The sequence below is a fragment of the Anser brachyrhynchus genome, assembly GCF_964034855.1.
Source record: "Anser brachyrhynchus genome assembly, chromosome: 4".
Classification (NCBI taxonomy): Eukaryota; Metazoa; Chordata; class Aves; order Anseriformes; family Anatidae; genus Anser; species Anser brachyrhynchus.
The window spans coordinates 48,924,266-48,947,010 of record NC_137698.1 but is presented as its reverse complement, the minus strand read 5'-3'; the positions used below and the strand labels follow the sequence as shown (position 1 = coordinate 48,947,010).

Genomic DNA, 22,745 nt, shown 5'->3' with positions numbered 1-22,745 from the left:
GAAGTGAGGGAGGGCAGGCTCGCTCGTTTGTGGCCTGTGTTACAAGATGTTTGTCTTGAGCACTTTCCAGGCAGGCTTCTGTACAAGGCTGACCTTAGTTTCTAATTACAATGCTAACTTTGGTACTCAGGGAAGTGCCTGTGTGCACTAAGCAAGCTTTCTTCCAGAAGTCGCTGGATGGAAGGCTGCCATCTCTCGGCAAAGGTGGTGTAAATAGAGAGGGATGCTTTGGCAACCTAGCAGTGGTAGCGTAAAGCTCACCACTGAGTGTTGCTGCATGCAGGTCTGACCTGGGAGTTGTTTCAGGCCCTCTGTGCTGCGCTGCAGTGTGCCGTACAGACAGGGCCTGAGCTTGGGCATCTCCCTCAGTGCACGTGTATTGTCTGTCACTGGATTACTAGGCCAAAAATATGCATCTGGTATACATCTTCTAGCCTTGTATTTCTAGCTTCAGGACTTCTTTCTCCACAAATCATCGAGAGGCACTTGTGAGTCTTTGTTTTATTTTTTACAAGACTAGGAAATGTGCTGGAAACATGCTGTTTTCTCAGCCGAAACAATTATGAATATAAATAAATGAAGACATGCTTTTTCTCCTCCTCCGTAGCTTTGCCTGAGAAAGAAGAAATCCCTCTGCTCTTTTTCGAGAAGACTTGAATTATTCCTTGTTCTCTAGAAACCTCTCCATAAGCTGGAAGTCTGATTTCTCTATAAGATGTTAGGGGGCACTATTTTCAAAGCAGTGCTGTTCAATCTGAGTGCATGAGTGCGTTCCTGCTATGAAACGACTCAGACTGAACTTGCCTCAGAAAATGGGGGGAATTGGTGGTGTTAGTCCTGAATCTGATAATTGTTTCGTCAGTATAATCTTTCTAAACCTTGATTCAGCACTTAGTCAGAAAGGAGACTTTCTGCTTGCTGCGCCGTTGTTTAGTCACTGAGCAGACCTGGTCACCTTGTCACCTTCCCACCTGATGTTATGTTTCTTGTGGTCCTAATGGAAAGCTGGTGTTGACGTAGGCTCAGTGAGGAAATCATCTTCAGTCATCTTAGAACTGTCCCCTCAAATAGTAACACACTGGACATCACACCCCACCAGAGACTGCTGTAAATTGGGTCGAGAGACCAGTTCAAACTGATACTCGCTTTGAGCCTTCTTTCTGTTTGCTACAGCCCTTTTCTTGTGACAGATTGATGCTGGCATCTGTGCTTCTTCCACGCAGAGGGTTGCCTCGCTCCTGGGCTCGGGCTCTGCTCTACCAGTAGATAACACTAGTCTAAGACCCCAAAGAACAGCTTTGAATATTCTTTTGTTCCCGTTCATGTTTCAGATATAAGGTAATCATTTTCTGTGCTTTCGGAGCAGTAGCAAGCATACTGACCTGGATGTAGATGATTTTGATCAAGTTTAAAAAATAAATAGTTGTGGGCCTCGCTTGCTTTTTGCATGGGAAGGCTGTCTGGGGAATGTGGGTTGCTTAAAACCATAACTGGACACTCTGCTAACAGGAGACTGTGGAGAACAGATGGAGGGAGCAATCCCACCATTCCTTGCTTAATTGTAGCTGCAGCACTGACAGACAGGAGTGCAGTAATTTGTCTTGTGATTGGAGGAAAAGGAAAAAAGAATTCATCATTTGAATTCAGACTGGGAAGCATATTAAGAATAATTCAGTGCTCTCATTGTATCCGTAGCCCCCTGAGCGAATATTCCATCATCATTTTTCTACACACTCCTCAAGAGGAAGTAATTTACTTGCAGTTTGTTCTTCTTCCAAAGTCAAGCTGATGTATCTTAGAAGCTTGTTCTGATTAGCAGCGTTTGTCAAGAGACCTATCTCAGTGAATTTGTATATTAGGTGTCTTTCTGCAGGAGCTGTCTGTTCCTCTTGAGCTGTGAAAATATTTTTGAATTATTCGATTTATATTTTTTTTCCAAACATAACGTGGCTTTTTCCGCTTTTGACAGTAGAGTACACAGAGCAGCCGAGGCTCTTGAAGCTTATGCAGACCTGTCTGGAAGAACACCACAGCTACTGCATTAATGGACTCTGCGCTTTCCACAGTGAACTGAGGAAACCCATATGCAAGTAAATAAAACTGTTTATAAGTACTCTTCTTATAGAATTAGCCTTGTTTCTTTTTCTGCTATGCTTTATTGTTGTAACCAATTTTCAGCAGAGCACAACTTTCAAGTGGCATCGAAGTATCTGCAGGCTTAAAGCTTGGCGCAGTCTTGGATGCTATGCTGGCTCAGGACTGATGACAAGGCAATAATTCTGTGCTGTTATAATACTAAGGAAGAAAGAGGGAGAATTAACAACTCTCTAGATCCACAGCCTCAGTGGCATCTCAGATCAGAACTAGCGCTAGAGTTAAAAAATGTTCACAGCAGGCGCAACAAAGGGGACAAGATATTTTAGGATGTCAGCTCCAACTCCATTACTGTACAGCTGCTTACATACCCTAGATAGACTGGGACAACTGGTAGTCTTGTTGAAGAGGTTCTGACTGAGTCCCAGATTCAGTCCATCCTAGTTTAGACTTGTTCTAAATTGTTTAAAACTACTCAAAACTAACATATTTCTGAAGTACAAAGTCTAAGATATTCTGAGTAATTTTTACACGGTGTATATTTAATTTGTAGGTGCCTTGCAGGTTATAATGGAGAGAGGTGTGAACATTTAACACTAAATTCCTATGCACATAATTCTTACGAGCGCTACATTGCTGTGGGAATTGGTGTAGGGATACTGACAAGTGGGATACTTGCCATCATCTACTGCTACGTACGAAAGAGGTACGGGAGACATGTAACCTTCTCATTCTGTTCAACTGAATTACAGTGGGGGGGAAAGCTGTGCAGAGTTTTTACAAGGGCGTTGGGAGCATGTTCTTGCATTTGTTGTGTGATCTTAAAGGAGTTGACGCTCAATATTTCTGCTTTCTGATCTGCCAGTTGTATAAAATGGTGCAGCTTTGCTAAAAGTGGGTTTTGTTGGGGCTACTTAAATGAATCAAGCAATTAGATCTAGTTCTGTTCAGACTACAGGGATTTTACGTGTGTCTGATTAAAATAACACAATGTTTTCCATTTTAGATGCAGGAAATTGAAATCACCCTACAAAGTCTGCACAGGAGAGACGGCGTTGTGAAGACGTGGCACTGGGACACTTAGCAATCTGCCTGTAAGCGAGAGGCGGTTCTGTTTGGAGGGCCACCCCACGCCATCTAGCAGGTACCCCAGCCTCGCTGATGAGGTGAAATGAAGGGAGTGACGGAGCGAGTGTGTAAACGGAACTGCTGCAGAACTGATGGGGTCCGTTCACTTATGAAGAAAGACTTGATATTTCTAGTAAAGGCTGCTAGATGAGCAGGTCAGAACAGCAAGGGATACTTGCAGCCTTCTCAGTGCTCTCCTGCGGTTCGTATTTGTCAAGGGGAGGACTGAGTCGTTCTATCTAGTTTTCGGTCATTTCAAGCCCTAGTAGAGTGTTCTGCTCTGATCTTTCCTGTCTTTTTTTGCGTCTTCCCTGAAACAACCTGTTTCACAATGGAATTGTATTCTGAACATCATGTGCTGATGAGAAGCCATCTGGATTCTGCTTCTATTGCCGTATGGGACAAAATCATCAAGTGCTTTGGACTGAGGAAAATGCATTGTTCTCAGAGACTCAGTAAAATCTGGAATAACAGGTATGCAATTTCTGGAAAATTAGACTATGACACCTTTGGACAGAGCAAGTTCTTAACATTTTTGACGACAGAAGGAATTCAACATCCTTCTTGAAATGGATTGTGGAGTGTGCTCATGACAAAGAACATAAGTCTTCCCAAACATCGTATAACAGCTCATCACATTGCTGAAACTTAAGGCAAAACATCGCCTTGCTGCGTGGTGATTTCAGAGCAAGACTCCAGCTGCTACAGAATCTGGAATTTTGTTATGCAACTTAGCATAGCTTTGCCAAGGAAGCATGTTCATTTTACTCCTTGTGCACATCCTGTGCACAATGTGACCACTCAGATAAGAAAGAAATGGCCACAGGGATTTTGTTTCATCCTGGCCAGACAGATTATTACCAGGTGCTTGTTTTTCTTCATCTTTCCTACAAAGAAATGCGAAGGCCAGAGGATTTTGTTCAAGGAGAAGGGACTAAGTTGGTTGTAAGGATGGTGGCACTAACTCTGACTTCTCACTGACATTTGGAGAATTTGCCAATGCTGATGAGACTGGAGATGGCTCCCAGAGATTTTTCATTTCAGCTGTTGCACATTGTAGACAAATCTGCTGTGCTTAGTCATCTACAAGGAAAACGAAGTTAGGTACCTCAACAATCTTTGGGATTTTTGTGGAATAATGCAGGCTCCTAAATTGCTGTGCATTGCTGAGAGGTTCAATTTCTTTGTTATGCAAGTTCATTTTTACCAAAGGATGGATGTCATTTGTTTTTTGTTTAAAAAATAATAATAATAAGCTGTGTATTTGTGAGACTGCAATGGTAATGCTGAAGTGTGTACAGAAGGCTGGATTTTGAGGAGGTAGATGCATGCTTGAGCACTTGAGTGTTCAGAAGTTCAGTGGGCTTCTCACCTGGGGGGATCCTGGTCAGTAACTGAATCATCTCAGCTCTTGATTTCATACAAAAAAAAAAAGGCAAACAAAAAAAAAAAAACCCACAGCACATCACCCTGATTGGACATGATTTTGAAGTCTGCTTTCAGTTGTTGCCCGAATGTTTTCTGTGTCACCTGTATGTAGTGAGAGAGCAATTAGATGTTAATACCTGTGCAAATGCACATAGGCATGCAAAAAACACCCCTCACCCCTTGCACACACACACTGTACAGAGGCTGAACTGAAGTACCTATTAAAAACTGCATATCTTCAGGAAAACACAAGTTAAGGATCTTCCTTGTATCTCTGAGAAAATTTTAATCGCTGGACAGGCCAAAAAGAGGAAAAACTGCAAAGCATTTGTCATGCAAATTAATCTTTTCCAGTGTCTCTTCCCACACACACATTGCAAGTGTTGCATTCACTTGTAGAGAAACAATCTTTTTGCATCAAGAAGTCTATCCTGGAGCAGCCATTCACAGTAACACAACTTTTTCAGTGCGTATATGCAGCTGTTTGAGGAGTTCTCAAGGCAGGAGTTTGAACAACTGGAATTTCTTTTGTCCTAAAGAGCTGTCAACAGAGAGATGGATTTGTGTTTGTGTTTTAACCGTTTGTGCATCCACTCACTGATGTTCTTCACTATCTGGTGGCCAAATGGGTACACTGCAGGACATCAAAGTGCTTCTTGAAAAGTATTTATTCATTACAGAGATACTCTGTACCTAGAGAAATGCACACTGATTTTTTTTTATGTTTAGCTAAAACATGGATGCCAGCTGGAAAGGAAGGTTATTTCAAGGCCCCAGTTTGGCAGGAAACTTTTTCTAGTTTGCTTTCAGGACCAAGGCAGCTCTGTGAGGGCTGCCTGTGAAAGTTTGCAGGCGTTTTGTGCTAATGGAAGAAAAGCTCAAGAGTGAAATAGCAGATGAGTCCATGACATGCAAAATAAAACTTGGTCTAAGTGCAGGGAGAGTAAAATGGAAAGACAGATGGAAGAAGGAAGAAAAAGGAGGTCTTTGCTTTATTTTTCTAATTACTTTTTTCCAATTGGTATTGAGGCTTCCAGACGTGGGTTCCTCACCACTTGGGTGCTCTACGTCCTTTGTGCCAAAGCACGATGTGGGAGCAGGCTGCCAGCTTCTCAAACATCCCAGCTTGGTGGCACCAACACAGATGACTGTTCTCTCTGTCAGCCTGCACAGTGTTTACGGGCTGTAGCCTGTGTGGGAGAAGAGCCTTGTCATTGCAGTTCTAAGGGATTTCATCAGGCCCAAGCTGTGTTTGAGGCATCACTGCAGGAATGAATCACTGAGCTGTTTGATGCAGTGACCCTGCTGAGGAAGTCTGTGCTGCCTCAGATTGCTTTGTGGAGTCAGCTGTGCCGAGCCCTGCCTTGATAAGTGACAGGTGCTACTAGGCTAGTATTGTCTGTTGCTGCTTACAGTGCTGAATTTCCTGCAGAACTGGCCCGTCAGAGGATCGGGATCGTCTTTCCTGTCTCATTTATCAGGCTCAGACTCTTTCTGTAATGGCATAATTAACAGAGCTGTAAGCTTCTCTTTCCTATTAGCTGCACGTGCCAAAAACGCTGCCATTTTGGGAGGAGACCCTATGTTTGCGTGGCTTCTGGGCACCCCTGCGTCAGGCTTAGTGGGGGCACCGGCTCAGCAGAGAGGAGAGAGAGATGCTAAGGACTGGGACCTGCCTTTGCAAAGGACAGAGCATTGCTTTGCATGTGATCCTGGCTGCTGGAACCACATCACGATGCCTTGCAGTGCATCACTTGAGCCTAGCTGTCCATAAGCCACCAAACCCTCTCTGTGCTTCGCAGCAATCTGCTCTCAACATCTGGGTGCACTTTGTCACTAATGCTTGGCTGGTACTTGAGCGCCTCCCCAGAATCTGACACCTGTTTTCTTCTGAAATACCTGGGTAGTCTGCAGTGTACCTGATGGCAACAAGGTCCATTTAAAATGATGGGATGCAAGCCTGTGGAAAAGATAAGTGTCCTGACAAAACACTACTTTTAATCTGGGAAGGAAGCATATTGTTGGCTGACAGTCAGTGCACAAAGTGTCCCTGTGGGCACTGAAAACTGTCCCACCTTCCTGACGAGGTGTGCTGTTGTTTCCCAGCAGTGCCCAAGATCACACAGGAGTGCATCAGCAACCTGAGCAGGGGGCATGCGAGCAGCCAGGCCACTGGCCCAACTCGTCCGATAGCCAGTCAGCAGCGGCAGGCGGTGCCAAAGGCTCCCGGAGGAGGTCTGAGAGATGTGGTGGCAGGCAGGCAGGTAGGAGAGTTTTCCCTCAGAGAAGGTTTTCTCTTATTGTTGATAACTGAGAGTAGGGTTTGGATGATAACACAGCAGTGTGTCTGATCCTTCTCACGTACTATGGAAAGACAGCTTCTTCTAGTGTGTAGTAAAAGAATAAAAAAAGATTTGTGTCCATATGGCTGGCAAAAGGCTATCTTGGGTGTCGTTTGAGCCATTAATACTGGGTTATGTCCTAGGAACTAGAGGTGAAATGGGTTACTTGCTAGCAGTTCTCTATTTCAGGCAAAAACAAACATATGACTGAGCATAACTTCCTAACTTTTTAGTTCTTAACACTAGTTCTGTTTTATTTCATTTCTGGTCCATGTAATATGCTGTGGTTGGAAAAACATCCCTCAAAGAGAAGGCCAATTTGGCAAAATAATGAATTTAATAATTATGTTAAGAACAGTTCGAGTGACCTCTGAAGCTTGCAGTACTTAATTGATTTGACTTCACAGCATCCACGTGAAGCAGATCAGTGTGCTGGGGATGATGTGCTGTGGACAGCTGAGATGAGGAGGGACTAAATTCACGTGAGTGAGAGGCATTGGGGCAGTGAATCCAGAATCCAGAGCCTCTTGTAGTGCTGTAGCCGATAGACCATGTTTTTGCTCCTTTCAGTGCTCTTAAGAAATGGTTATCACATAGATGGATAATGCACTAGTAGTTTTCAGAGAGAGAAAAGAAGGGAATTCTAGGTAAGATGAAAGTTTGAAGGCAAGAACAAGAGTTTCTTCTTGAATATTCATTTGAGCTCTGGGTGGTGTATGACATGAGGACAAGGTTTTTGTTTGAGAAGTATGACAACAAACCAGTATTTGGGAGGGGAAAAAAAAAAAAGGCAATTCACATGTGCAAGTAAATCATCAGAAGGTTGTATGCAGTTAGCTCCAACCCATTGTGTGTAGGGTTTGTGGAAGTCCTGCTCATTTCAGGAGCTCCTGGCCAGGAACAGAACAATTTCAGGGCAGCCTTTAGAAAAGTGAACGTGACAAATTAGGAGGGGGGAATGTACTGGTTATTGTTTACATTTGAAGGTGTTGGGTGGCTCAAAGGCATGAGTGAGCAAATTGGCCTGACGACTGAGGGACTGAAAGTGCTGTCTGCACAGCTCAGTGCTTTGGTCACTGCGTTTGTAGAGCTCTGATGGCATCTGCAGTGACGTGTGGCTGCTCGTGCACGTCACGTCCTTTGCTTGGCTCTGAAGAGGGAAGCACCTGTAGAGGTCCCTATTGTACTATAAATCCAGGGAATCACTCGGGATGCCTTTACGACCCAGTTAACAAACAAACAGAAAAGTGCAGCTACTCATTAAAAGCTCAGTGTAAGTAGTCATTAATTATCATGACAGCAATAAAATCTTGGACTATGACTAGGCTCTGGGCTGCTCCTACTCTCGCTGAAGTGAGTGTGAGTAAGAGCAGGCTCTAAGAAGCAGCTCTCAGTGAGCTGAAGGAGGTATCACAGCACAGCTTCTGCCACTGGTTTGTGCAGAAGAGGAAAATGTTAATTGTGGTCTTGTTCGGAGTACAAGTCCCTTTTGCTAGTTGCTGTGCATGTGGAAAGAGCACCCTCGCTCTTGGCTGCTGGAGTTCAAAGCTGGAACTTCTGGATTGAGAGCAGGCCTGGACTCAGTTCCTGTGCCCAGCACCCATGTAGGCAGGTGGACCCCTAAGTGAGAGGTGAAGTTGGGTAATGCAGCAAGAAGATGTGAATGCCTCCTCTGGAGGAGGACCCATGAAATGAGAGGAAACAGAGGCATAGGGAAGCCAAGTCACTTGATCTAAGTCCCAGAAAACAAGATGGGTATGTAGACCCTGGGCCTTTGGCCTGCCCTTACACAACCTAGGTAATGGCTTTTTCTCCCATTTGCAGCCCAATATTTTGCCTTTATTAAGAAAGAGCAGAGGTATGAGGCCTGGCAAGATACCCTGGAAGAGACCCCCGAGGCAGGGTAGCCGTTCAGGAGGCATCTTGTTAATAAAGGATAGAAATCTGTAGCACCTATGATCATGTTTTCATGGTCTCAAGTCTAAATCTTTTCTTCTTCCTTGCTGGGGCTTCAATTTGATAAATGTTCATATAGAAGAGAAAGTCACAATATAGGCAGTAAGTGGCACAGAAAAATACAAATATAATGCTCCCTGTCATGGGATTTTTCCATATAGCTCATTCTTAAAGATCGGTTATGGTCTGTGTCCTGCTGTTACATCCCTGTAGAAGTAACAGTTCACATAACCACACTGAGGCTGTTGTGTAGCTGGTCCAATTGATTCTTAGTTTGATGGAGTTGGACAAATTAAAATCTTAATCTTAAAAATATAAGAAATTCACAAGCTAGGGTAAACACAGTTTTAAATGCTTGTCTTCTGTAACAGTTCAAGATGAGCTGAATGTGGGACTTGAGGCATGTCTTGCCAAGCCACCTTTTGGGAGATGTCCATCCAATTTTTTTCCCCATTTTGGCAATCAGGACTCCTGCGACATTGGCAGGTAGCTCTGGGATCAGTTTTGCAACTCAGAAGTCAGAGGTATCCAGATGCCACATTTGGGTTCTGTTTCTAACAGTGACTCACTTAAACACAAAATTTTAAAGAAATCCTCATGTTGAGTTTATCTGGTGCAGGTTTGCAAACAAGTTGCCTAATAGCAATTCCATTTTGACACTTATTTAAACACTACTTTGTCCTTTAACAGGCAGAAGTACAGCTGGTGGTTCTTTGAGTACTAGAAATTCAAATGCAGCTGTGTTTCCTGGTCATGACTGACCCAAAATACCGTGTGGTGACTTTGCCATTGGCCAAGGAGAGACTGAGGATGGGGAGCCAGGCTGAGGCTGCTGTGGGAAGGCTTCCCAGGCACAGCACATGCAGGAGCCCGGTGCTGAGTGCACCCCACGTGCTGTGCAGGGGCTACAGACCTCCTGGGAGCACTGTTTCTAGAGTAGCTGCTGCTGTTTGCAAATTCTTCTGCCTTCAGCTTCCCAAGGCAAGGAGCCACGATGTGACCTGGGGCTGGGAGTGGTACAGCTTGTCACTGTCACTTTATGACATACGCTCTGCTCTTTGCTACTTTGAATTATTTTATAGTGTTGTTCTGTTATTGTTTTTGCTGTGGCAGGCGAAGAAAAATCCAAGAACTCTTCCTCTGTCTTTTCTGTGCAGGACTGCAGCACAAAGATGCCTCCTGGTAGCTCCTGCTGTGAAATAGCACAGCCAGGGTTGAGACACAGGAAGATAGGGCCGTGCTTTGCAAGAGCATCTGACTAACCCGAGCAAAGCTAATTTGTTTGACATCATTTCTGTACGTAAGACTAAGTCTGTTTGTGTCCCATTGTTATGGCAAATCCCATGATGAGCTGCATTTTATTGACTTCTGCTGGCCGTTTGACGGAGCCCCGGCAGCAGATGTGAATAGGAGCGCTGTTCCAGGAAGCTGTCTAATAGATACTCCTTGGGATTTGGAAGGTTGCAGGGCAACCGGTAGGCCTAGCAGGTAACTGCGACAGCTTTACGTAACAGGGAGGACCCAGGAGCTTTCAGGGCATCCCTGCCCTGCGAGCCAGGCAGCCCAGCAGCCACCCCGCAGGGGGGTGAGGCAGGCTGAGACGAGGCAGTGGCAGGCAGGGGACAGTGTGGGGACCGTGATTTTATGGGACCATGCCACATGGCCAGAACACGCAGATTTTGACCTAAGAGTTTGTGTCTTTTCCCTCTCTTCAAGACTACAGTGGCACATGCTTATGCCTATTTATTGGAGGGATGTTGCTGAGACAGCAAAACATGAGGAAGGGCCCCTCAGGTGGCCTCATCTGTACTTGTGCTTTTTGGCAACTTTTAGCATCTTAGACATTGGGTCTTGGCAGCTCTGGCACAGAACTTGGGCTCCAGCAGCCTTTTCTATCTTCGTGCCAAGCACAGACACTTGGCAAGCTGGGATTTATCATACATGTAGGCATAGCAGGAGAGCTGCTGGTAAGGGTGGTGGTTATGCTATGTTATTTTCCAGCAAGGAAAATAAGTGGATGCAGAGTTCCTAGAAGACTGACTGATTGCCATGCTACAGGGCCTAGTCCTTCTGTTTAATCCAAGATCAGACCTGGGTCCGCATGGGAGCAAGTGCTGTGATACCTGAGGGCTGTAGCAGGTAGAGTGGTGGCTGTGAAAACAATCAAGTAGGAATTCATGCTAATTTCTCTTGCTGCCTTGGTGGCAAGGGGCAGAACTGTGAACTTGAAGGTGAGCATGAACTTGAAGACAAAGGCAAGTTGAGCCTGGCAAAAGGCTCATGAACCCGTGAGGCTTGTAATTTCCAACCTGATCCTGTAAAACAAGTCAGAAGAAACAGGATTGAGCATTTCAAGGCAAAACGAAGTTCGAGATCTAGAACTACCACTGGTTAGAGCTGACCAGTTGCACTTAGAGCATTAAGACCCGTGGAAGGGTGCAGGAGATGCCTGTCTCACTGCAGGGGCTTCTGGTTCAGCTGTGTTCTGGTTTCCCACTTAGGACTACAGCTGAGCAGCTTGTCATAGCCCCTACACAATGGTGAACTTGCGCAGCTTGGCTTATATTGCTGAAAAGAGCAGCTCTGAATTATCCCTTCTGGACATGCAGCCCCTGTTAAATGAATGCAGATCCCAGCAGTTGAGCTGGGTTTTGTAGTTGCATATGGATTGGTGATTAGACAATCTGACTGAACCAAGACAGTGATTTTGTTGATCAAAGCCGTCCAGAACGTTAGTCCTGTTACACCAGTGCCTGGAAGCTCACTGTGCCCTCTCATAACTGGCTGTCATTTGCATGATGACTGGTATGTGTCCAGCAGCTGGGGGTTAAAGCACAGTCTTTCCTCCTTTTCCAGGTAAAAGTGATGTTACAGATCTGCCTGCTGCTCTCGGAGCAGCACCGGCTCAGACTGTCCTGGTTTACCAGAATGAACCAGCACACAAATGCAGCACGGCTCCTGAGGAGCTGAAAGACTGGAAATTCTCTTGCCCTTTCCCCTCGCCTCGTTAATACTTCTCTTGACTTTTTTGGTGGCACGTTCATTGCTTCTCAAGTGCAAATATGTTTGTAAGGTCTTCTCCCTCAGGCACATCTCAGCCATCTGAATGCGTTCCTCCATCGCTAACTGCTTTTCCCATCAAGATTACAGCAGCAAAAAATGTTCTCTATGGGCTGGGTGCTCCCCTATGCATGAAAAATGTGTGCAGGAGCCAAGAAACACCAGGAGTTTCTTCCTGATAGTTCCAAATAAGAATGGGGAGTGACGCAGGCGAAGGGCATGACCTTACATAGACACACACGCGTGTACTCCGAGATCTGCACGGAAATGGCCGTGACCTCAGCAAAACCTTATGGAGTTTAGGGGAAGTTGGACTGGGTTGTGTGGCCTCGGACATTCCCCTCCAACCCTTTCTTCTTTTCCAGCACGGTTCCTTTCAGGTCCAGGCTTCCTGGCCTTCCCAATGCAGGTGTCCCCTCTTTCCACCATCAGCAAGTGCTGTGATGCAGGAGGAAATCCCCTAAGTTTATTCTGTATGGAGGCCTCGAACGGGTTGCAGGGCAGAGGTGCCAAGGAGCATTTCTGCCCGGGTTCTGAGCAATGCCAAGGGCTGGGCTGGGCTCCAAAGAGAAGAAACTCTGCAAGGTTTCGCAGGGTTGGGAGGAAAGATGGAGCCTGCCATTCTTGCTTTCCCCTCCTGTTATTCCGGGCAAGTTTGCACTGGTTTGACCTCTCAGTTCATTTAGGCAGAGGACACACATCCCGGTGTGGGATCCCGCTGTAAACTGGTCCAGTGCACTCTTGTATTTCAGGTGCCACTTTCAAACTATAGCCTGGAAAGTCTTAAAAGAGGTATTCAGGATGATTCCGCAGAGGGTTAATTTGATTGCTTTTTAAACCATTAAGTATTTGTGAAATGCAGCCATTTAATGTCTTAACACGAGGATTTTTAAGAGAATTAATCATAAAGAAGGGATCTGGGATTTTCCCAATTAGCTCTGGCCTGACTCCAAGACCTGTCACAGGCTGTAGTAAAACCCCTGTTGATTTCAGTGGATATGGAATTAGGCTACTTGCACCATGTGAGTCTTTGGGTGTTTAGGCATTTTTAGTCTTTTGATTGCCATGGGCATTCAATTACTTAAATTTCTTTAAATTTGCTTTTTAATATTTTTATTACTAGGAAGTTCCATGGGATGTAAGACGAGCAGGATGAGAGATGCAGGCCACCATGCTGTTCAGTAACAGCAACTCTGTATGTAAGCATGCTCTGAATATTATTGGAAGGTTAAAAACCCCTGGGTGGGGGACAAAACTCGGGTATTTTTCTAAATATGGGACAATTTGGACAGAGCCTGTGGAAATCCTGGTCATTTTTCCATCAACTTCATGAGGCTTCGGAACAGCCTTCTGGTCGCTGTAACATAGGAGAATCTGGGGGCATCTCTTGTGTTTGTGCCAGTTCTTCCTCTGCTGTTCTGCAGACGAAATTGTACCAAAATTAGCATGGCTGGCTTTGAGGGGTGACTTGTGAAATAACACCTGACAGTGGTGGGAATTAGCCTCTGTGGTTCTGTAGGGTTTTCTTTTTACCAGCTTTGCGTGCCTGCCATACAACTTCAGGACAGTGTGTACGCTATCTGCAATGTAAGTGAATTCTAGCTTTTCTTCTCTGTGCTGTAGCTGTTTCAAAAGAAAATATGACACAGATATGAGCCAAATTCCCTTTGTCATCAAACGTTTGAATCCCTTAAAGAGTGTGCATTGTTTTCTGTTATTTGCTAACTGTTCACCCAGCACACTAGCTCTCTGCTGCCACATACACAATTTCTGTTATGCCAAATAACATTTTCTGTGCTCAGTGTCTAGTTGACATGAAAATAAGTAGTGAAATGGTCACAAATGCACCCTGAATGTACGATAGAAAACTTCTGGTTTTAATGTACAGGATGTACCTTGTGCCGCTGCCAAGCTCAGGCTCTGACTTAGATCCCAAGGATTGTGGTAATGTTGTTGAACAGCAAGTTTGTCTTTTGTTTCTCATAAAAACATCTTTGTTAACCTAGAACTCAGGTTCACACAGATCAGTACATGTGCAGAAAGCCCTGCGGAAAACATACCATTATCCTCGAAGGAACTTGGTTAGAAAACAAAACAAACCCCAGCAACACGAGGGAGACTCGGATCCCGTGTGCCCACTGCCATCTCCATCCCGAGCCTTGTGTGAGGGTCTGGTGTGTGGGGTTCTGTTGCGGTGTGGGGGTAGATGTGTGTGACTGGACACGGACCAGGCCCTGTGGATGAAACCCCAAAAGTCTCATACATGCATTAGTCTGGTAGTGCCGTTGGCTGTAGGGGAGAGTGGTTCAGGCCAGCGCAGGAGCTCTGCACTCATATGTGTAACAGTAGTAGTAAGGGATGAAAGGTAACATAGCATAGAGGCTTGGTGGCACTGAACAGCGGGGCACGGAGAGCTGTACATCCCAGGGTGTGTGGAAAAGTTCTGGGGTTCGTATAGAAGAGCTTTCAGAGACTACATCTGATGAATGACTTCCAATTCATAGCTACTGGCTGCTGTCTGCAAAGGTACATCCTCCTCTATTTCCAGCCAGAGCAAAAGTTAGTGATACAGAGATTTTTTCATGTTCTATGCTAAATCTTGAGTCTAGTCCTTTCCACAAATCAAATTCCCCAAGGATTATGGTCTTAAGCAGTATGCAAAATGATTTTCTTATACAAATAAGCCAGCATTACAATTCATATGCATTAATGCAGGTCACTCTCAGACCAAGGTTTCCCTGTGTCATGAGTTTTGGGGCAGTACAAAGAAAGCTTACATCTGCTTCAGCAGACCTGTTATTTCAGAAGCTTGAGCTCAAACGTGGGTCTGTCACACACTGCAGACTTCCTAAATCTCCTGTCCCTTTTGTAAGGCAACAGAGTGCCTGGGATCAGGATGTCAGCTGCAAGTTCATTTTGCCTGTGCTAAGGGTGAGGAAGCAGCCAAGGGAAAAAAGCATGGGTTGGTTCTCCGAGACCACCATGCACAGGATTTGACATCTCCCAGCTGGCAGAGTAAGTGTGCCCAAGGGACAGAGTGGTTGTCACCTTTAAGTATAACAGCCTGACAGTTGTGCTACTGCAAGTCTTCCTCCTTGTTCAGCTTGAAATTTTTATCCCAGTACAGCGTGGATCTGGGCTCTGGGATGAGGAAGAGGAGTCTGGGAGGCAGCCAGTGCTGCTCTGACTCACCACCTGCAGAGGAAGTGATCTGCGAGCAGGGCAGGAGACAGGATCACGGGAGATGCAGGTGGAAGTCTGTGCCTCGACACGCGCCTTGGGTAAGCTGTACACGCTGCGCGTGCCTCGGTTCCACCCTCAGAGAGGTACCAAAATAGCTGCAGGGATGCTGTGGGGGTGAAAGCATTGAAGACTGCGAGGGTAGTTCATAGGCACTGGGGGATGGTAGAGCAATGCTCAGTCCTTAAGTAGGTCTTAGCACTTGTAGATCAAAAACCAGTCTCAGCCTCGGTGTGGGGGAAGCAGGCAGCATCTCAGCAGCCAGCTGAAACAATGCGGAGACTCCCCTGGCCCTTCAGGCTGTAGGGAAGGGGAACGCTTCTCTCTCTGCCTTTGCTTTTGCTGCTTGTCTCCTTCAACGCTCCCATCCATAAACAACTGGGGGGAGTTTCGGGTGTTATTAATTTTAATCAAGTGGTTTTAGGAATGCTTTGCCTCTGTGGAGCTTTCATAACATGTACTAATAGAGGCTTTTGGCAAGAGCAGTAAAGCAAATTGCTCCCACCCTCTCTTAGCGTGCGGTGAGCAGTGTCTATCCCAACGGCCACGTGACTGAAAGTCTGAGCACGGTGCAGCACCTGGGAGGCTGCGAATGCCCTTGTGAAACACCCCGGCCTCCGTGTCCAGCACAGAAGCGTGAGCCTCTGCCCTCCCACGCTTACTTTGCCTGTGATCTCTGCAGACTTGAGCAGTTCTCCAGAGCTGCCCAGTTTGAGCGAATTGGGAATGTTCTGCCACTGGGGTAGCACATCCTCACGCCACAGTTGCCACCGAGTCCCATTTCCTTTGCTTTGGAGGGCTTACATCAGACTTTTAGGCATTATTGAGCAGGAACTTTTCTGTTTATCTGCCTACCAGGTAAGGGAAAGGTGAGCAATTTTTATGCTTTAAATGCCTCTCATATCTCCCCAAGGGCATTCAGTTATCTTATTTCTTAGCTGTAGATACACTTCTAGTGGGTGTAAGTTGGTTTCCTTGTGCTTTATCTGCAAAGCCATCTGTGAAGCCCAGCTGAGTTCATAGTGCAAAACAGTGATTTACCTCAGAACAAGTAGCATCGGGACTTAACACTGCCTTTTCCTCCTGGTTTTAAAATTTAAGAAGTTTGCCATAATTTCATTGACAGTTGTCTGCATTCAGCTAGTGCTAATGAAGGGGTAGAGGTGTGAAAAACATGCCCAACATTTCCCACTTGTGGTGGCAGCAGGAATGACACCAGAGCAGTCTGTGACCCCCTTGGGTCCAGCCAAGGCAGCTCCTGCATCCAGAGCGAAGGCTGCTCTCCATGCCTCGAGTATGTCAGGAGACATAATTCTCCTGCCCTCCCAGTCCTCTCACCCAAGTGACAGGCATAGAAGGAGATGAGAAGAAAATGGGGTTAGAAGGCTTTGGTGTCACTGACCTTATTCTGGGAAACAGGCAGAAATGAGGTAAACGTTCTAGCTTTTTCTTGCTTGTGACACAGCATGCGACTCATGTCTTTCTACCAGAGTCTGGGGGAATGGCCTGTGCAGGTGGGAGGAGATGCAGAACAGGAAGGCTGTGAAGCACTGGGAGAGCTGGTCTCAGTTTTCCCTTAGTTTTGGGCAGGATTAACAAGATGTGCAAGTGCAGTCCTTTTTTCTGATATATACTGAGGGGGAAAAAATCATTGCAAGACGACCAGGCTCCATTGAGTATTTTGCGCCAGGTAGTTTTGGCTTTATGCGCTACTGTTCTAGCCAGTTGCTGCTCAGGTTTGAAATGAGAAAACAGCAGACGAGGGTTGTGGCTGTAGGAGATGGGAACTGGGAGATGGCACAGGTTGGAAACCTGTTGGTGCCAGGTGCGGCTGGGAGGTGAGCTGTGCAGCACCCAGCTGGGAGCAAGACCAAGAGAAAAGCTGGATTTGAGAGCGGGCCCAGCTAGTAGCCAACAAGGACTGCTGCATGCTGCGCATGCCACTAGAGGAATGGGACTGTTTTGCAAAAGAAGGGCTTGCAATGCTGGGGAATACAACACAGCTGCTGATCAGGGACAGAGATGGAGCTAAGGGGCTATCATAGCCTCGTAAAGAGGCCAAGACAGTAAGCCGTGCCCTGTGTACCCTCACAGCTATCTTCAGCAGGGACGGTAACCTGGACTGGCCCAGACAGACAGCTTCTGCTGCAGTGCATGGCTTGACTGAGTATCTCTCTGTAGCAGATAAGATCTTGGATGAGAGGCCACAGAGGTTTTCTGGTCAACAGTGCAACCTCGCTAGCACTGCTACAGAGTAAGTGTGTGGGAGCCCGGGGAAACCAGCTTGACTCAGAGAAGCATTAACAGTCAGGGGACAGCGTTAGGATCTGTGTCATGTGCAAACCCCAGGGTTTTGTTAAGAGATGCACCAGATATCTGAGACAAGATCTTTTTTATGTGCATCATGTTTGGAGACGGCAACAATATATATTCTTACAAGGACTCCCTCACCTGCTGAAGAAGTATTTAAGGTTGGGGCAAGTATTTCTCAAATGCTTTACTGGGATCTGACCTTAAGCTAGCACAACTATTGCCTGCCATTACAGTTCCTTTAGGCGCTTATTTTGAAGCTAAGGATGTACTGACAGACTGCTTTGCATCAGTGCACTCCCAGCAGTGGGTTATTCACACTTGCATCAGGAGTGACACAACATTATGCTGCTACTTCTCCCACACCATGGGTTCTTAGTGCAGTTCTTCTGCTGGCTTTCAAGCTGGAGTTTCCAGCATGAAGGCAACTCATCCATCCCCAAGAGCTCACTACTTTGTTAAACGTGGGCCAACTGGGGTAGGCACACATGAATTTTAGTACAATGTTTAGCTTAGAAGGAAATTCTGGCCTCTCTAACTGCCAAGAGGCAGTCTGTCGATGGATTGATACAACACGAGAGGGTTGTGTTACAACTTCTTTTTGAAAGGTACTTTTGGTTTGACTGCAGGAAATTTACTGTTAATGGACAGATACCTAGTTACTGACTATCTAAACACTCTCTTCTGCAACGCTCAAGGAAACCCCAAGAAAATATTAAAGAAAGAGATTTTTTATGTGTGCCGTATGTCTGCGGGTGTACGTGCACATGTCCCCATCTGCATTCAGCTGGAGGGAAGTTGATGTGAAAAATTAAACAAAACACAATAAACAAATCTAGCTAAGGTGCAGCAACAGGAATTCAGAGCAGTGCAATTCTCCTGCTCTCTCTGACTGAGGAGAAATGCACCGTGCAAGCCTAGAAAATGCTGGCAACAATAATGCATTATTTCTTGGATTTCTGCTTGCCCGGGAAATGTGCTGAAGATGTACCAACGCCAGGATCAAACTGTAGGAGAGATGAAGCAGAATCATTGGTACATGCAATTAGAGGCAATTGTTGTGGTAACAGTTGTGCAACACTACCAGTGAAGTTTTAGTGGAGATAGATTTATTACAGACGGGCATATATATTAAACTGCTGGATTTCCAATGGGATATTTACAAATCGTTAGTATCCTGTTTATAAAAACCCTGTAAACAATTGAAGGCCATTGCCTAAAGGCTCCAACCTTATTTAAATCTACGTAAAAGACGATTTCAGCATTTGCAGCGCAGTCGGCAGCACAGATGACATGTCGCATGGTTAGTACACATAGCAGTCCGGGCTGCCCCGATGTAATCACATGCATGCCGCAGTGTGCAGCGCCTTGCATAAGAGTGCTCCGTGGAAGAGGGAGAAGAGACTTGCACTGAAACCTCTTTTCCCATTTAGTTAACCTATGTGCCCTTTAAAGTGGTTGATTTGGAAAGAGGGGCAATTAGCTTTGCATACAGCAGTCCTTCCTGGAAATCTCTCTCCTTGGTCCACGTAGGGGAATGTTACGAGAACAAAACGGGGAAGGTTGCGAAGCCAGGATGGAGGCCAAAGAGCTGGGCCATGCTCTGCAGGAGCCCTGTTGGCTGGCATGTTTCACCTCAGCACAGGCAGTCTCCCGTGCTAACTTCATGGTCTTTGTTTTGGTTGATGTCAGGTGGCTTGTATGCCTAGTTGGGCAGGGTAGCTTAATCTGGGTGTGGAGCTGGAACGTGTGTTATTTATGAAGGGGTGACCTCTGCTGTAGGCACGCTGTAAGTCGGTGACCAAAAGCGTCTCATCCTGAGCATCTAATGTGCAGCCTCTCTTTGGAATCTTACCAAAAAAATGGTTTTCTGGGATGCCTGACTTCTCTAGAAAGCCCTTCAGACGGACTATTATTACTGCAGAGTTGAACTAGATCCAGAGAACTGAGTGTTTTTGGCAGCTTTAGCTAGTGTTTCCCGGAGTACTCTCTTCCTCACCTGGCAATTCACCCTTTAGCTTCAATTCACATTGGAATTACCAGACCCTTATCCACAGCCCCCTTTTTCACGTATAAAGGACCAAGACCCTGACTATAGGAGTGTTAATCAAGAACTGCCAGCCCTAGGTTGGTGGTGTTCTTAATGGAGTAACTAACACCAGTCTAATTAAACCCAGCCCTAGCCTTTGTCATTTCCCACTCTTGTTTTACACACCTGCACTTGGAGTATCCTAAAGGAAACCTCCTGCATCTCTTCAATAGCATCCCGCTGCAGGGAGCAATGCCGGATGAGGAGGTGGGTGCACAGGTGCCATGCAGAGGAGTTACCCGTGGAAGTATCACCGTCAGCTGATGGCTGCTGGCACCTCATCCCCAGGACTTGGGGTTGAGACCCCAAGACACACAACTTCAGTACGTTTCTCTCCTCATCCCATCTCCATGCACACACCAGGTGACCAGCACCCTCCTTACCCTTGTTGGACAGGTGGGGACAAGTTCCCAGGGGCTCTTGGTGTGGGGGTCAGCTTAGGCTGCTTCCTTCACCTTGGGGCAAACCCACAGTTCCATTCAGAGAGAAAATATCTTTATAGAAGTCTGCAGTCTTTCCCTGCAGCTCCCTGTTGGTACCCAGTATATGACGAAGCTGGTAAATGCTCTTTTTCAGTCTGTCATCTAAGGTCTGTCTCAGGGAGGTTGGATACCTGAGGTAGTGTTCAAACCATGGCTGGGAGGAGAAGGTGACTAGAAGATGATTTCAGTTACTCTTGGTCATTCCCAAACCAAACCCCAGAGGTTTCCGCATGCCATGTGACTCACAGCTGGATTTCAAGAGTTGGTGATACTAACTTCACTGGAGATCAAAGAATATGGAGTTTTATTGCAGGTTGGGCCCATAGAGAGAAAACACGGAATGGAAACATCTTGTTGAGTGTTGAGACCCCAAGGTATTCCTGGTCAGCGTCTTACCTTTCTAGCTGCATTTCAACAGAGAGCACCCTGACATCGACGCCCTGGCTCCAAGCTAATGCAAAAAAGGCTGTCATAGCTCAGCTGGAGGGAATGCCAGGGTTTCGTTTTGCTCAGGTCCTAGGGGAGCTTCATCGTGGACCACGGTGTCCTAGTTTGAATATGACTGCAGTGATGAATTGGGCACCCACGTTTATAGATCCCCTGGGGCAGGCTGTCTCATCGCCCCTGCATGACAACAGCCAGTACAATGAAGGCTTGATCCTGGCTGCCTTTTTTTTTTTTGTCAGTACAGTAATAGTAATGATTAGCAGCAATTATAAGAACAGTAATAGGAGTGTCCCATAATGCTAGTGGATGGGGGAATTCCACTAAGTGCATCTGCTCCTATGCCTAGCTCTCGTTACCAGGCCAAACAAATACACCGCGGACTTGTGTCTCTTTCCTAGGTTCTGTTTCGGGAACGTGTGCTGGCTAATCTGGTTTCAGGTGAATTGCTGTTTACTCCATCATCCCTAATGCCACACCCCTCGTGTCGAGGGTGCCCCAGCTCCCTGTGCGCATGTCCAGCATGCAAGTGGCAGTCACCACTGAGTCACAGCCAAAATGTGGAGGCCAAGGCAGGCTGTTTGCTTCCCTGTGATGGTGGCACTCCTCTACAGAGTGTCTTCTTTGTTCTCGCTCTCTACTCCTGTTTTAGTGCCAGCTATCCAGAAGGACAGAGCAGGAGAGGAGAGGAAGATAGCGGCGGAGAACACAAAGCCAGGGCTGACTGCTGTGGTGAAAGCCCAACTGGAACCAGTGAGTGCTGGCTGAGTCACGCCAATCCCCACAGCGGTGGTTCTTGCTGTCATTTCACTGTCCCAAGAGGGATGTCGCGCTCAGAGCTATCGAGCAGAAGCGTTGCATGGTCAGCAGCCAGCAACATGCTTTCACATATCGATTTGCTTGCTTGTCAATAGTAAAATGCATTTAAGTCATGAGAGGCAATTCTGAAGGCTGGCAGCATGCATCTTAGAGCCCTTACTGTATGCATGTACTAAAGTTTGAGTTTTGAGACAAGAGAAAAGGAGGAAAAAGTCAGAACACCTGAATGGTTCGGAGCTTCATTCCTGCTCATATGAATCAGCTCTGTGCATCTTTCTTCTGGGGGATCTACTCTGAGCAGAGCTGTCTTGGTACAACAAATGATTTGGAGTAAGGAGGGAAAAAAAGGACTAAATATACAGGTGAGACTTAGTTTAATAACACCCTTTACACACAAAATGTTTGCATGGGTTTGTTTAGTATCAAATAAAGGCAGAAGCCATGGAAATTGTATCAATGAAAAAAATCTACCACCCCCTTGGAGGCTAAGAAATCACTTTGCAGGGAGTTGTAATTAGGAAAGGGAAAACATCGGCTGAGCATTAAGAAGCTCTTCCTGCTAGCAAGATGTGTTGGACCATTCAGGAATTGCCCAGAAGAGAGTAATGAAAATTTCATACAAGCCAGCAGAGTGAAAAACTTCCCTGTAGGGAGCAATCCAGAATGAACTGACAGATCTGTTTGCCTTTTCCTTTCCATCATCTGAAATGCATTGAGATGGATGGGATTTAGTGCTTTCTCTTTTTTTTTTTTTTTTTTTTTTTTACTTTTTAATTTCTGGTTAATGCTGACCCAAGAAGTTGCCTAAGAAATGAGTAAGTTTTTGGGGGGGGATTGATTTTTTTAAACAGTGAAACATCTTTGTTGTCCTGTAGCTTTGACCTCATGGTGCATTTACAAGAAGTGGCATCAGCCACTTTCAGCCTTAGGACAGCATTTTGAACTCGGATAGTTTATAGGAGAGCTTGGTTGTTTAAGAACACTGGGCCTAAATGATTCATCACGTACATAGAGAGGTCAGCTTCAGATCTGCTATGGAGTAAGTTCAGCTCCAGATTTTTTCCTTACTCTATTTCCTTCACAGTAACTTGTCCATGAATCCCAGTTAAGTATATTCCCTTTTTAGGGCATTTGCAGTCACATGTAAGCCCCATACTTTTTACTATGTGAGGTGTTCGTGTTTAATACCTATCTTCCGTAGTTGAAATAAAAACGCTGTCTTGTGAGCTACGCTCCAGTTAGCCTACTGATATTTTGAGAGCGTTTCTTAAGCATCTTTAATGCTCAGTCATGAAAGTTTGATGTAAATGAAAATTGAGGTACACATGTACTGAAGCATGTATTTGTGATGTT

The 22,745-nt window shown here is 45.8% G+C and overlaps 1 protein-coding gene across 12 annotated transcripts in view; it reads left to right on the top strand.

Annotated features, from left to right (window-relative positions):
• Positions 1–22,745, top strand: part of EPGN (epithelial mitogen) — a 28,673-nt gene that overhangs the window by 4,114 nt on the left and 1,814 nt on the right. For 4 of the 12 annotated variants that reach the window (XM_080591561.1, XM_080591562.1, XM_080591555.1 and 1 more), the window contains exons 3-5: positions 1,973–2,090; positions 2,648–2,800; positions 3,101–4,897. In XM_080591561.1, the coding sequence (XP_080447687.1) occupies positions 1,973–2,090; positions 2,648–2,800; positions 3,101–3,155 (326 nt within the window). In that variant the 3' untranslated portion in view covers positions 3,156–4,897. Of the gene's footprint in view, positions 1–1,969; positions 2,091–2,647; positions 2,801–3,100; positions 6,915–13,131; positions 15,024–15,130; positions 15,290–20,974; positions 21,015–21,225; positions 21,327–22,745 lie in introns of those variants that run through there. The other 8 variants (XM_080591559.1, XM_080591560.1, XM_080591551.1 and 5 more) reach the window with 5 other exon arrangements.